General features: G+C 42.7%; 1 protein-coding gene across 1 annotated transcript in view; it reads left to right on the forward strand.

Annotated features, from left to right (window-relative positions):
• TYRO3 (TYRO3 protein tyrosine kinase) overlaps window positions 1-14,748 on the forward strand; it is a 200,594-nt gene that overhangs the window by 42,761 nt on the left and 143,085 nt on the right. The window contains exon 2 of the mRNA XM_073638814.1: window positions 12,880-13,075. Coding sequence (XP_073494915.1) covers window positions 12,880-13,075 — 196 coding nt within the window. The remainder of the gene's footprint in view (window positions 1-12,879; window positions 13,076-14,748) is intronic.

A 14,748-nucleotide genomic window follows, 5' to 3' on the forward strand; every position in this document is an offset into this window, starting at 1 on the left:
TGGGCCCCGCATAGTCCTCTATACAGTATAATGGCCCCCACATAGTCCTCCATACAGAATAATGGGCCCACATAGTCCTGCATACAGAATAATGGGCCTCACATAATGCTCCATACAGTATAATGGGCCCACATAGTCCTCCATACAGAATAATGGGCCACACATAGTCCTCCATACAGAATAATGGGCCCCGCATAGTCCTCCATACTGAATAATGGGCCCCGCATAGTCCTCCATACAGAACAATGGGCCCCACATAGCCCTCCATACAGAATAATAGGCCCCACATAGCCCTCCATACAGAATAATGGGCCCACATAGTCCTGCATACAGAATAATGGGCCTCACATAATGCTCCATACAGTATAATGAGCCCACATAGTCCTCCATACAGAATAATGGGCCACACATAGTCCTCCATACAGAATAATGGGCCCCGCATAGTCCTCCATACAGAACAATGGGCCCCGCATAGTCCTCCATACAGAATGGGCCCCGCATAGTCCTCCATACAGAATAATGACCCTACGTAGCCCTCCATACAGTATAATGGGTCCTACGTAGCCCTCCATACAGTATAATGGGCCCCAAATAGTCCTCCATACTGTATAATGGCCCCACATAGTCCTGCGTACAGTATAATGGCCCCACATAGTCCTCCATACTGTATAATGGGCATCACATAGTCCTCCATACATTATAATGGTCCCCACATAGTCCTCCATACAGAATAATGGGCCCCACATAGTCCTCCATACAAAATAATGGGCCCCACATAGTCCTCCATACAGAATAATGGGCCCCACATAGTCCTCCATACAATATAATGGCCCCACATAGCCTTCCATACAGTATAATGGGCACCACATAGTCCTTCCATACAGAATAATGGCCCCACATAGTCCTCCATACAGAATAATGGGCCCCACATAGTCCTCCATACAGTATAATGGCCCCACATAGCCTTCCATACTGTATAATGGGTACCACATAGTCCTTCCATACAGAATAATGGCCCCACATAGTCCTCCATACAGAATAATGGCCCCACATAGTCCTCCATACAGAATAATGGGCCTCACATAGTCCTCCATACAGAATAATGGGCCCCACATAGTCCTCCATACAGTATAATGGCCCCACATAGCCTTCCATACTGTATAATGGGCACCACATAGTCCTTCCATACAGAATAATGGCCCCACATAGTCCTCCATACAGAATAATGGGCCCCACATAGTCCTCCATACAGTATAATGGCCCCACATAGCCTTCCATACTGTATAATGGGCACCACATAGTCCTTCCATACAGAATAATGGCCCCACATAGTCCTCCATACAGAATAATGGCCCCACATAGTCCTCCATACAGAATAATGGGCCTCACATAGTCCTCCATACAGAATAATGGGCCCCACATAGTCCTCCATACAGAATAATGGGCCCCACATAGTCCTCCATACTGTATAATGGGAACCACATAAAAAAAAAAAAAAAAAAATACTCCCCTCTACTTGTTCCCCCGCTGCTCTGGTCTCTGCAGCGCATCTTCTGATCCTCTGCACTGCTCGGCACGCGTTGTAATGACGTCAGTCACAGAGGGAGAATAATAGCGGAGGGAGCGGGCCAAATGTACTCACCCTGCGGGCCAGAGTTTGACAAGTGTGGTCTAGAGACAATCCTGTGCGCATGAAGCAGATACATTCTGCAAACACTGACACTTTGTAGATTGTAGAATATTCAGCAAACAGACTGGATACAATGCAGCACACCTTCATGTCTAAGAAGTACAAGTGCTTCTCACTAAATTAGAATGCAATGCAAAATTATCTATGCCATTTATAGTGAATAAAGGGAATTCTAAATGTAGATTTTCTGCTTGTCGCCTTGAGACAGGTTAAATTCCCCCTTGTATTAAGAATTTACATTGACTTTACATATCTGAGGAGCCTGACATGCGCTGCCAGACCTCTGAGTATCGGAGCAGTCGAGAAAATCTTATAAAAAAAAAAATTGACTAACTTTGTCACTTTTTGTACGGCTGACTGCTGATTTTTTCTGATGTGCCATACATGCACCTTATACATATTTGTTTGGTAAATTGAAGGGGTTGTCTGGTCTAGAAAATCCATTTTCCAGTTAATTCTGTGTAGTCCCCATGAAAAAGCCAAAGGAGAGAGAGTCTCTACAAAAAGTGCCCCTTACTTTTGAAGGAACCAACAATGTTTGGACGCTGATTTTAAAGGGGTATTCCAGTAAGAGTAAGCTATCATTTAATTAACCATTGGGGTCCCCCCTCTTGTGCGTCTCCTCATGGGGGCCCCCCCCCGCAGGACCCCCCGCCGTCACATGACCGGAGATGTCCCTGCGCTCAGCGTGGGCCCCCGGCCCCAGGCTGAGCACAGGGACATCTCCGGTCATCTGACGGCGCCGGCACAATACTTACCCCTCCCCGTGCCTCCGCAGCGTCTTCCGCGTCCTCTGACTGTGACGTCTCAGGTCAGAGGGCGCGGTGACGTCTTTACACCGCGCGCGCTCTCTCCTGACCTGTCACAGTGCAGAGCGGGAAGATGCGGGCGACGCTAGAGTCAAGAGCAGCGCCAGCAGCAGGTAAGAAGTGAGGTGAGTATTGGATTTATTAATTTTTTTCATGTATGGGGGCATGGGGCATTATATGGTGGGGGTGTGTGTGACATCCTGCATGGGGCATTAATTATAAGGTGAGGGGGGGGTGACATCCTGCGTGGTGCATTATATGGGGGGGGGTGACATCCTGCATGGGGCATTATATGGGGGGGTGACACTGCATGGGGCATTATAAGAGGGGAAGGGGGGAAGTGACATCCTGCATGGGGCATTATAAGGGAGGGGGTGTGACATCCTGCATGGGGCATTATATTGGGGGGGGTGACATACTGCATGGGGCATTATAAGAGGGGAAGGGGGAAGTGACGTCCTGCATGGGGCATTATAAGGGAGGGGGTGTGACATCCTGCATGGGGCATTATAAGAGGGGAAGGGGGGAAGTGACATCCTGCATGGGGCATTATAAGGGAGGGGGGGTGTGACATCCTGCATGGGGCATTATAAGGGGGGGGTGACATCCTGCATGGGGCATTATAAGGGAGGGGGTGTGCCATCCTGCATGGGGCATTATAAGAGGGGGAGGGGGAAATTGACATCCTGCATGGAGCATTATAAGGAGGGTGGGTGTGTGACCTTCATGGGGCATTATAAGGGAGGGGGTGGTCTGACATACTGCATGGGGCATTGAAAAGGGGGGAAGTGACATCCTGCAAGGGGCATTATATGGGGGGGGGAGAGGTGACATCCTGCATGGGGCATTTTATGGGGGGTAGAGGTGACATCCTGCATAGGGCATTAAAAGGGGGGTGTCATCCTGCATGGAGCATTATAAGGGGGGAACAGCCTGCATGGAGCGTTACATGCGGGCCAATATTCTGTATGGAGTGTTATATGGGGGTCAGTATTCTGTATGGAGCGTTATTTGGGGGACAGTATCCTGTATGGAGCATTATATGGGGACCAGTATCCTGTATGGAGCATTATAAGGGGGTCAGTATCCTGTATGGAGCATTATATGGTGCCCATAATACTGTATGGAGGACTCTACTGTCGGTCTGCACTGTGCGCTGTGAGGATTTGCCGGTTTCTGAGCTATTGTAGAATTTACAATAGATATCGCTCATGTAATGTAAGAAGTGAAATCCTTGGCCTTGTAATAAATATATATATATATATATATATATATATATTATAATATAATATTTCTCTGCGGTATCTGTGCATCATGAATCGTGGTATGTGTTAAAGGGGCCACTGAAACTCTGTCGCCCAGGGCCCACAAAAACCTGGAGCCGGCCCTGGGGGTAAGTATAACAAGCTTATTTTTTTTAAATACAATTAATTAACTAGGAGTGGAGGGAATCAGAGATGCACGGGGGGGGGCAGGGGGGCAGGGGGGGCCCCCAAAAAATTCTTGCACAGGGGCCCACTACAGTATGTGTCCGCCCCTGCAAGGGATCCAGAACTGCCGGGGCTGTGCCTCTGGTTGCAGGGGGAAGACAGACTGCGAGCACAGGAGTCAGGTGACTGGGAAGCTGGGGGTGTGTCCAGAGTGAGAGCTGGGAGGTCAGGTGATTGGGAGACTGGTAGCGTGGGTAGAGAGAGGGAGAGACGAGGACGTTTGCGCGGGAAAGCGGGGCTGGGTCCTGCTCAGTAGAGCAGCGTGAGAGGGTCCAGGCTCCTGGCTCCAGGACTAGGAGCAAGAGCCGAGTGCAGTGGACCGGAGGAGTCAAGCCGGCTAGAGAAGAGATGCAGGGTCGGTGGAGCTGGGCACATGAGGTGCCGTGTTATGGACTAGGGGCTCAGCGGGTAAAACCGGAGACCGCCCGCTGCCGCCAGAAGACGGAGCATTGTTTGGGTGGGGACACCTGAAGAAATCAACACCGGCATCAGCTGGCAACTGCCTTGGGGGAGGAAAAGAGTCAGCTAAGTGTAAAAACTGTCGTTTACAACCGGTTCGACTCTGCTATATCTAGTTAAACTGTGAACTGTCAGTTAAAGACTTTTACCTGCCACTTTCCGTGTTTTCCCCCATATCTTCCCCTGTTATTCCCGGCGTGGAGATTGACCATGTTATTATAAACCTCCCCTGTTTATTAACCCCGTATTGGCTGCTCTGTGTTTCTGTGTCGCTGCATCTAAAGTACCCGTGTTACATGAACATGGCCTTTAAAGAGTTTTTGAAGTGTTGTGTCTTTTGACTTAATGTGTGAAACTTGTATTGAATTACATGAGGACATGCACTTCAGTTTTTTTAGCTTTCTTTTTTGCTCTTCAGGTTTTGCAAACTGCTAGGTGGGAAAAAGAGAATATAAGCAGTAAAGTGGACTAACATGAAATGAATAGGAGGAGTCTTACAAGCTCCTCTGATTTTTAAGGTGGTTTTTGGAGCGGATCCTCCTCAAAAACTACTTTCTAAAACAAAAAAACAACAACTTTGCGATTGTAGCCCTGCAAGATAATCTCCTTTCGGCTCTTGTTAGGGAGGACCTCACATTCATAGACTGGAGTGGTCTTCATCAGACTCCCCTGAAATGTTAAGAACTTTCGCTCCGTCACGTGTTTGTGCAGCTCCTACATAGTAAATACCGCACAAAACAGTGATTATGTCATTTACAAGGTAATGTGGCACTTTAGTAAATGAACATGTTAAAGAAAAATGTGCTAAACGTGTCAGAGAGAGAAACCGAGGAGAAATACTGAGTTTAATAATCTGGGGAGATGCGGTGAATGTGCGGGATTGCACTGAGAATAGTAATGCGTTCATTAAATGGGAGATGCTGGAAGCGGCGGTGTACTGACTTGTCCTCCTGACACGGGAGGATACAGAAATCCTAAACCGACTTTGTGCTATTCACGTAGTTATAAGACTGTGAAAGAAAGCGTTCCCACTCATTCAGACGTCCGTTTTGTTTGTTGCCATTGCAAATGTAAAGCAAATGAACAGATTGTTTTTCGTCAGTGTGCTGGATCCAATTTTGATCCATTATTGAGCCGTGTGTCCTTTAACATCAGTACGGCACCCGTTTTTCTAAGGAGTCATTCAGATGTCCGATTTTTGCGTACAAGTGTTATCTGTGGTTTATACGGATAGCACTCGTACCTGTGATAGCTTATGGGGCCATTCACATATCTATTTTTTTATTTTTATTTTTTCTGGGGAAAATCGGGGAGACATGTCCGATTTGGAGTTAAAAATCGACAATGCAAGTCAATGGCCCTGTGAATAAAAAAATGACTGCACTTGGATTGCATCCAAGTGCAGTCCAATTTTCAAAGACCGTCAGAATGGAGGAATTATTTGTTTTTCTAAATTTCTTCACGTGCGAGAAAATCAAATAACGCTCGGGCAACACTCTGATCAGAATTATCGGTCCGTTCTTCTCGTACATGGAAAAATCAGTCTGAATGAGCCCTAATGTACATAAAAAAATTTTTTCCAAGCTTCTCCTATTTATTTTAAAACTGTAAAAATTTACCGCACACAACATCCGTGTCCTGTCTGTTTTATTTTTCACAAACCTACTGATTTTAAATGGGTGAGTTTGATCCATGGCTTAGACCAAAAAAAATGATATTTGGGTTCATCCATCAGAAAAATGGACATCAGAATAAGTCATATGACCCGAGTTATATGGCAAGGGATGAATCGACCCCCAGAGCTAGAATTGTAAGTGTAGTGCCCACACTAGCAGACTTATTATTATTATTACTATTATTGATATTTATTTATATAGCGCCATTGATTCCATGGCGCTGTACATAAGAAGGGGTAACATACAAAATACAGATATCACTTACAGTAACTAACAATGACAGACTGGTACACAGGGAAGAGGACCCTGCCCTTGTGGGCTTACATTCTACAAGTACATCCATTCACTTCGGTGGGGGCCACGTGATAATACAGTTTCCCTGCATGTCCATAAATAGTTGGTTAGTCCATATAATTATATGATAATGTCTGTGAAGCGCTGTAATGGAGCTATAAAAGTGAGCACGGTGGCTCAGTGGTTAGCACATGGTGGCTCAGTGGTTAGCACTACAGCTTTGCAGCGCTGGGGTCCTGGGGTCAAAATCCCACCAAGAACAACATCTGCAAGGAGTTTGCGTGGGTTTCCCCCGGGTTCTCCGGTTTCCTCCCACTCTCCAAAAACATGCTGACAGGGAATGAAGATTGTGAGCCCCGATGGTATTGTCTGAATTGTAAAGCGCTGTGGAATATGTTGGCGATATATAAATAAAAATATTATTATTAATAAAATAAATAAAAAATATTTTTGACTATTAGGCATTCATTATACTGTATATTTACATGATTATTTAGATTGGGCAATCCAGTAATCTGTCAGTAATTTGGTTCCTATAATGTATTATGTGATGATACTGCAGGATGTGTATAATGTATGGAAAATGCCATTAAACCTCTCCTTGGAGAAGTGTCCATGTAGTGCTGACAGAACCTCAGATTCACTATTCCTTAGCAATGGCTGTCAGCATTATGATAACGATGTGTCTAGCCTTAATTACTTTGCTATTTTCCTGTAGCTCCTTTGTATTGTACATTCGTCACACTTAGATTTGGTACATTGTGCCAAGTAACAGGTCTGTACTTGCCAACATGAGAAAACAATTTCTCGGCTGCACAAGGTATCACTAAAAGCAACATTAGCACCAGGGATATCAGTATGAAGCTATGGATCGCTTACTGTAAGGCTATGTTCACATGTTGCATTTTTGCTGCGTTTTTTAATGCAAATTTTAAGCTGCGTTTTACAGTACCAGCAAAGTCTATGAGACTTCAGAAATCTCATGCACACAGATTTTTTTTTTTTCCTGACTGATTTGGAAAACTGCTGTGTTTTTGCAAACTGCAACATGTCACTTCTTTTTTCAGCATTTTTGCAGCATTTTTCACCCATAGAAAGCAATGGGGAAGTGCAAAAACACTGGTATCCGGTTTTACTGCGTTTTTGGTGCAAAAACTTTAGGAAGTTGAATCTTCTTTTTTGGGGGGCACTACACTTTATCAACATGCACAAAAGACAATAAAGACGCAGCCAAAAAAAACGCAACAAAACCTGCTTTTTGTAAGTAGCTTCTTTACTGGCAAGAGAGCAGGTTTTGTCTACAGAAAAAACTCAATGTGTGAACATAGCCTAAGTGTTCATGGACGTGTTCATTGTATCAGGCAACATTTTTTTGTTTGTGATCTGCACGAGGTCTTCATTCTGCAACTACTTTAGCAGATCTAAAGTACATGAGTATATTTCAAATCTAGTCATTTTATAAATCAGAACCCAAGAGAGGGACATTTTTATTTTTACTTAAATTCATGTATTTGGAGAAATAATTTTACTTAGAGGTTGTCCAGGAGTTTAACCATTGAGACCTATCCTAAGATGTTGGGTGTGCCCCCCCCCCCCCCCCCCACCGATCAGACATTGTTGACCTATCCCGGTGTCGGCAGTGGCCAGAACTGCTCAGTTACAAAGTTGCACAGCTACATCGACGGAATAGTGGCCACAGCCGGGTACTGCACATACGCCCCCTATTGAATACAAAATCATATTTGTATTTGGGTTTCATTAAAAATTTTGCATTGTTGCCTTCTATAGCCTATCTATTGCTGACTGTAGGATAGGTTAACCAAGAATCTGTCAATGAGCTCATTCTGACAATCCAGTGGGAGAGTTTCTAATTCTTTTATCAGTCTTTTTCTGAGCTCTTCTCAGCTGATTTATGACCACAGACCACATCAAAGATGAATGTACAGGGACACAAAGAGCCTGTAAAACCAACAGTGCAAAATTTTTGATGAAACATGGTTGCAAAAATGTAAGTAAAAAAGCTTTTTTTAAAAAAAAAAAAAAAAAAAAATCTCCCTAGTCTTATTCAGATAATCATACTTTCAATACACAAGTGCACACCATCATAGCATGTACCCGTCTCCTCTATTTTACTGATGTTACAGATAGTAAGCAGCTCCTGCACCCATCTGCAATGTGCAGACCACACTGTCCCGAAAATGGCAAAACTAGTACAAGAGAAAATATAGTAGGCAGGAATTGTCTATTTATTGGTTTGCTTTCTCATACTATCACAAGCTAATTTGGTAGTATACGAGTAGTACACCAGAGGTACAACCTTATTGGGAAACTTAAAAATGGCAGTTTCATGAAAGTGTCATATGGCTGCAACAGCATCTTTCTGTCCAGGAACTGTCTGGTATTGCAGTTCAAACCCAAAAGTAGTAGTTCTGCTGAACTTTTTAATTGCATGCCGAATGTTTAGTGAATAAAGCACTGACAGGTTGGTGAGTGCCACTTCTTTCTTTGATATGTGATATTTGGAATCTGTCTACTTTTGAAGTGTGAAAAATACTGATATCAAGAAGTGGCGCTCACCAACATTTCGGTGCTTTAATCTCTCAATATTTGGCATGCAAAAAAAAAAAAAAGAGTTCAGTGGGACATGAGGTGAAAAAAATGGCCATCTTTTTGTACCTCCTGTACTGCTGATTTTTGATTGCATGCCAAATGTTTTGAGAATAAAACACTTAAAAGGGATGTCCGGCATTAGGCTACAAGTCTGCAGTCACTCTGTGTGACTGCAGACTTGTGAATCCTCACATCACACGCACTGCTCTCTCAGAGTATTCTCTGGTGCCAGCGGCGAGCACATGACCATAAATATGTGATTTGCATACATGTGGTCACATGCCGACTAAATGGGCATGCCCTCCCTCAATGCAAATGTATTGAGCGAGGCCAGACACAGTCTAGTCGTAATGTGGCTGAAAGTATGCAAATTATATACTTTCGGTTGCGTGCTCGCCTGCTCCCAGCGCCGGAGAATCCTCACACCGTTCAGTGTGTGCGATGTGAGAATTCACAAGTCTGCAGTCACATAAAGTGACTGCAGACTTGTAGCCTAATGCCGGACAACCCCTTTAAACGTTGATGAGTGCCACTTCTTGTTTTGAAATGTGATAGCAAAAGTGTCTCTGTTTCTGTAATAAAAAAGAAGAGTCTACTAATTTTGATCACACCCTTTTAAAGCTAATGGTGTCTGTGACTGATGGCATTGGATCACACGCCATCACAAAAGTACAATTTTTAAAATGTAGTGTGCCTTGATGTGCAGTTACGGCCGTGGCCGTGGAGAGGTGTACCTTAATTCAAAATCAGCACAAAGAGACAATATCCAGTGGGTGAAGAGGACCATAAGCAATAGTGTTTACAATCAGTTTTTTAATTACTACATGAGACCAATGTGGGTCCGAGGTGCCAAGGGCCCACCAGTAACCAACTCCAGGGCCCCACTTTTCAGCTACTTGCAAATGTGACTTTATCCTCAATCACAAATTTATATAACAATGAACTGGGTAGATTGTTCAATGAATAAGATGCTGCCTTTATCTGTACATAGTGATTCAGTATACAGTGCCAAGTACTGTTCATATAAAAGGGTGGTGTCCACTCTTGCACATGGGCCCACCAGAGGATTCTCCTGTTCTCCTGTGGGCCAGTCCAAGCCTGCATGAGACTAATACACTATATTGAGTTAGCAGGGCTCATGTGTTTGTGGAAGAGAATAATTTAACCCTGAGCAAAACCTGAAAAATGTTTTTGAACATGAAGGCAGGTTGTTCAGCCCACAGACTGGATGCTGCTCTCATTGTGACTGCAGGCGGTGAATCTTTAAGTGCGCAGGAGTGGAATTTAGTATGAATGATCAACATGGAAGTGACTGCAGGGAACTTGGCAGATGGATCCGGAGGGCAATTGTGAAATGCAGTTGATGACATTCAGCAGATTATATTTTTCTTGTGGGGAGCTGGGATTGAGAATTTGTATATTTTCCTCTTTTACTGTTTATTACAAGGTATTGCAGGTTGGCTGCAAAATGTATTATACAGGCAAACTGTATTGTTGCAATAAAAGGGTGCACTCACAAGTATCGAAAAAAAAATTTTGCATTTTTGCCCCAAATTTGCCCCAAATCTGCAGGAAAAATCTGCATGTTTTGCAAGCTGATTTTGTCACTGACGTGATGTGTATTTCACTACTTTCTTTGCAAAGGATGAAGTCTGCTGTAAAAATTGGCAAAACGAATTGAGATACTGATGATAAAGACTGCAAATTGTGAGCCCCAATGGGGACAGGGATGATAATGTCAGTAAAGCGCTGTGGAATTAATGGCACTATACAAGTGAGTAAAATAAATAATTTAAAAAAGTGGGAAATGGCTGAATATAATGTTTCCAAAACTAGACACAAGAGAAACATTCTTTGAAATATTTATACATACAGTATGTGTGTGTATATATGTGTTAGTGTGTGTGTGTATGTGTGTATATATATATATATAGATAGATATAGATATATATATATCTATATATATATCTTTTAGTCCTCAGAAACAACACTTCCCTGCATGTAAGAACATTGTCAGATATCTTACGCCTGATAATTGCTTTTTGCTTCTTTTTTTTATCCCAATCTCTCCTGTTTGTCTTGGTGACGTCTTTTGATGTTACTTTGTATGGGTGACATCATTAAGAGCTGTGACAGAAATGATAATCCAAAAATATACAGTGACTAACGGAATCCTCTGTATCCCACCTCCTACATCTCCCCCCCACCCCACCCCAGTAATGACAGTCTTGTAGAGAACATAGAGGGGGAAGACTGTAATACGCAGATCAACATGCAAATAATTACTGACTGAGCCTGGATTCTCCGTTCTCATTTACATGTAAAATTACAAAGTACTATTTAAAATAAGATTAAAAGTTCAATATTTCAAACAGTTTAATAGTTTTTTTTCTGAAGATCTGAAAGTAGATCTGTGCAAAATGCTGCTATTATTAATGCCAGGTGATTGTATATGCTGACCTGCAAGGGGGATATTAGGTAACTGCCTACTTGGCAACCTTAGGAAAGTGGCAATGCAGATGGTGATATTAGAGTATTTTACTTTCGGCAACTTCTCCTGTATAGTCCAGTGTTAATAGGATATTCTAGTTTCCATAAATTCTAACCTATGGATAAGTAATAATTTTGTCCCACCGCTAGGATTCCCATTGTGAGCCAGAAAAGGGGATTGTGTCCTTGGTTCTCCCTTGGGTGCAAGTGTGCGATTGGGGGGAGTTGAATGGAGCGACCAGTCATGAATGCACGCATTCAAAATCTCTGCTGTGATTTCACCCCTAGAAATGGTGAATGAGGAGGCAGAGTGCATGCATGATTGACTACAAATCATGGTGGCATATATTGACATACAACTTTAAACGGGTTGTCTAGCCTAGGGGTACAAGAATGTAGTCAGCCAGCATGCACAGAGGATTCCCCAGTGCTGGATCCAGGTGCTGGCGGGTATGTGATCACAATATTCGTTTTCCACAGATGTGGTCACATGCCAACTAGGCATGCACAGTCAAGTGTATTGAGTGAGGTCAGACACGTCTAGTCGGAATGTGGCTGTAAATGTGCAAATAGCATACTTGCGGTCACATGACTGCCTCATCCCGGCGCTGGCTAATCCTCATAGCGAGCAGCACGTGCACTGTGAGGATTCACATAGTGACTGCAGACTTGTTCCCAAAGACCAGATAATCTATTAAAAGAACCTATACTGTATAAGGAACTTTAATTTCAGGGACCACAGTGAAGGAATTAATGACACTGTTTTGTTACATGACCTTAGTAGGCAAATTTTTATGTAGTAAATTGGATTTAATGTATAATGATCTATGATAAGCAATGTTTAAAAGGATTGTCTTAAAGGGAATCTGTCAACAGGTTTTTGCAATGTAATCCGATAACCTAATATACTGCAATAGACCCTGATTCCAGCGATGTGTTACTTATTGGGCTGCTTAATGCAGTTTTGATAGAATCTCTGTTTTCTCTGCTGCAGATCTCGGAACGCTGCCCACACCACTGATTAGCAGCTTTCTGTGTACATATATAGCAAGCTGCCAATCAGTGGTGGGGGCGGGGTTACACAGATTAGCTGGACTCCTGTGCAAGTGAGACCTAGTCCTGTAATGATAATCTCCTGCTGATAAAGCACTGATTTTATTGAATCTACAGCACACAGCCTAGTAAGTGACACATCACTGGAATCAGGCTCACTTGCCCTACTATTATGCAGCTCTCAAACTAGGTATCAATAACCTGCTGATAGATTCCCTTTAAGGAGGATTTTTTTATCCTATATGGAAAGATGCCAACAAGATCTAGATGTTTGCCTAATTTATCCTGCTTTGTTCTCATCTATTCAGGAAATTCCTCTGGACTGCAGTTTATAGGTCGTGGGTACAACCTAACGGTTTCTCAAGGACATGAAGCCAAGCTGAACTGCAGTTTATTGGGCATGGAGCTGCCAGAGATCCAGTGGCTGAAGGATGGCATCGCCGTGCAGAGTGCCGACCAAATGTACATCCCTGTGATTGAAGACCATTGGATCAGCTTCCTCAGGTGCGGTATCTGGCCCCGGCTGATGGAAATAATGGCCTGCTTAATATTAACAGACAAGAGCAGATGATACAAATGTCTCCTTATATAGGCACTGCCTTACCCGTAGTACCAGGATGAATATGCAGCTGCCCCACATGGCACGCACAACACAGGGTATTCTTAGAATAGATGGAAATATTGCAGAGATCGATTATACCGTGTGCAGCCTTTGATCTCCATGGAAGCTTTTTCTTGGGGGCTATATAAGGGTAATATGTATGATTTGTATGATAGTAGAGACCCAAGAATCCTGACCAACCCTGGTCACATACAGCTATTAATTCCTAGAATAATGTAAGTGACTGGGCACAATAATATATTCTAATTTCCTTTTTTTACGGGAAACCTGTAGACATGGTGCAATGGAATTTGTTAAATCTATGTAACTTCTATTAAAGGTCTGAGAGTGAATATTTTATACATGGCAACAACTATTTAATCACATTTTCAATGGTTTAAAAAGTAAACATCGTTAGAATTTTTATTTCCTAAATCAATAGTTCAGATGAAAGTAAGTAACTTTGTAATATATCTTATAGGAAAAATAAGCTTCTTTCTCCCCCCCGGACTGATCGATCATTTTTAAAATTCTCAATTGTTGTTACATTACTGAGATAGGAGATGACAGTTGGTACTGATAAGACTCTATGAAGATGGGAGGAGCTAGATGCAGAGCTCCTCACTCTTACTTTCCCCTCCCCTCAACATAGAATCTTATCAGCACCAACTGTCATCTCCTATCTCAGTAATGTAACAATCTCTCTTCACTGAATACAGATAAAACCCAGAATTGAGAATTTTAAAAATGAATGATCAGTCCTGGCAGAGAAAGAAGCAGATTTCTCTGATAAGATATATTACAAAGTTTTCATATGTACTATTGATTTATTAAATAAAAATTAAAACTAAGATTATTCTTTAAGGAGAGCATATATCAGGTTAAGCAAGGCCGTCCAATGTCTAAATATTGTCTTTTCAGTTCAGTGTAGATGGGGGGGGGGGTAACTACAGGTTTTACTTGCAGCCTTGTCCATACAGAGATTTAGAATGAAAGATTCGAAGTTTTAGATTTATTTTAAAATAATTAAATTTTAGGAAAAAAAAAAGCTGCAATGGGAGAACATCAATGTAACAGTCGCTACATGCATGGTAACAGTCTGTCAAAGGGTAAACAACTCACTTTAACTACCCTATAAGGGAATTCTTGCATTAAGAGGGGGGTTCTTCATTCAGGACCTCCATCTACAAGCTGGAGCAGAAAGTGGCTACAAAAGAACATCTTTCATGCTTTAGGACCTGGTCTACGTACACATCCAATTGGTTTTAAAGGGCATCATGCCATTTTTAATTTTACCTATTATTACACTGCAGGGGGATTAAAGAGACCGTCCTTTTTATTTATTTATTTTATTTTAATGGTCATGGATCGATAATGCTTTCAAATAACAAACTAAGTATTACTTGCATGCTCCACCACTTTCTCTACGTTGCTCCTCAGAAGTCTTTTGTTTAAAGGGCTGCAATGGTGACATCCCATCTACATCAGCCAATCACTGGTCTCGTGGGTAATACAGAATTTTGATGGTAGAAGCTCGCAGAGGCCAAATATTGTAGATGGGATATAACCGCTGCAG

Source organism: Phyllobates terribilis, unplaced genomic scaffold (assembly GCF_046119375.1).
Source record: "Phyllobates terribilis strain yellow unplaced genomic scaffold, ASM4611937v1 Scaffold_7__3_contigs__length_470593459, whole genome shotgun sequence".
NCBI lineage: Eukaryota > Metazoa > Chordata > Amphibia > Anura > Dendrobatidae > Phyllobates > Phyllobates terribilis.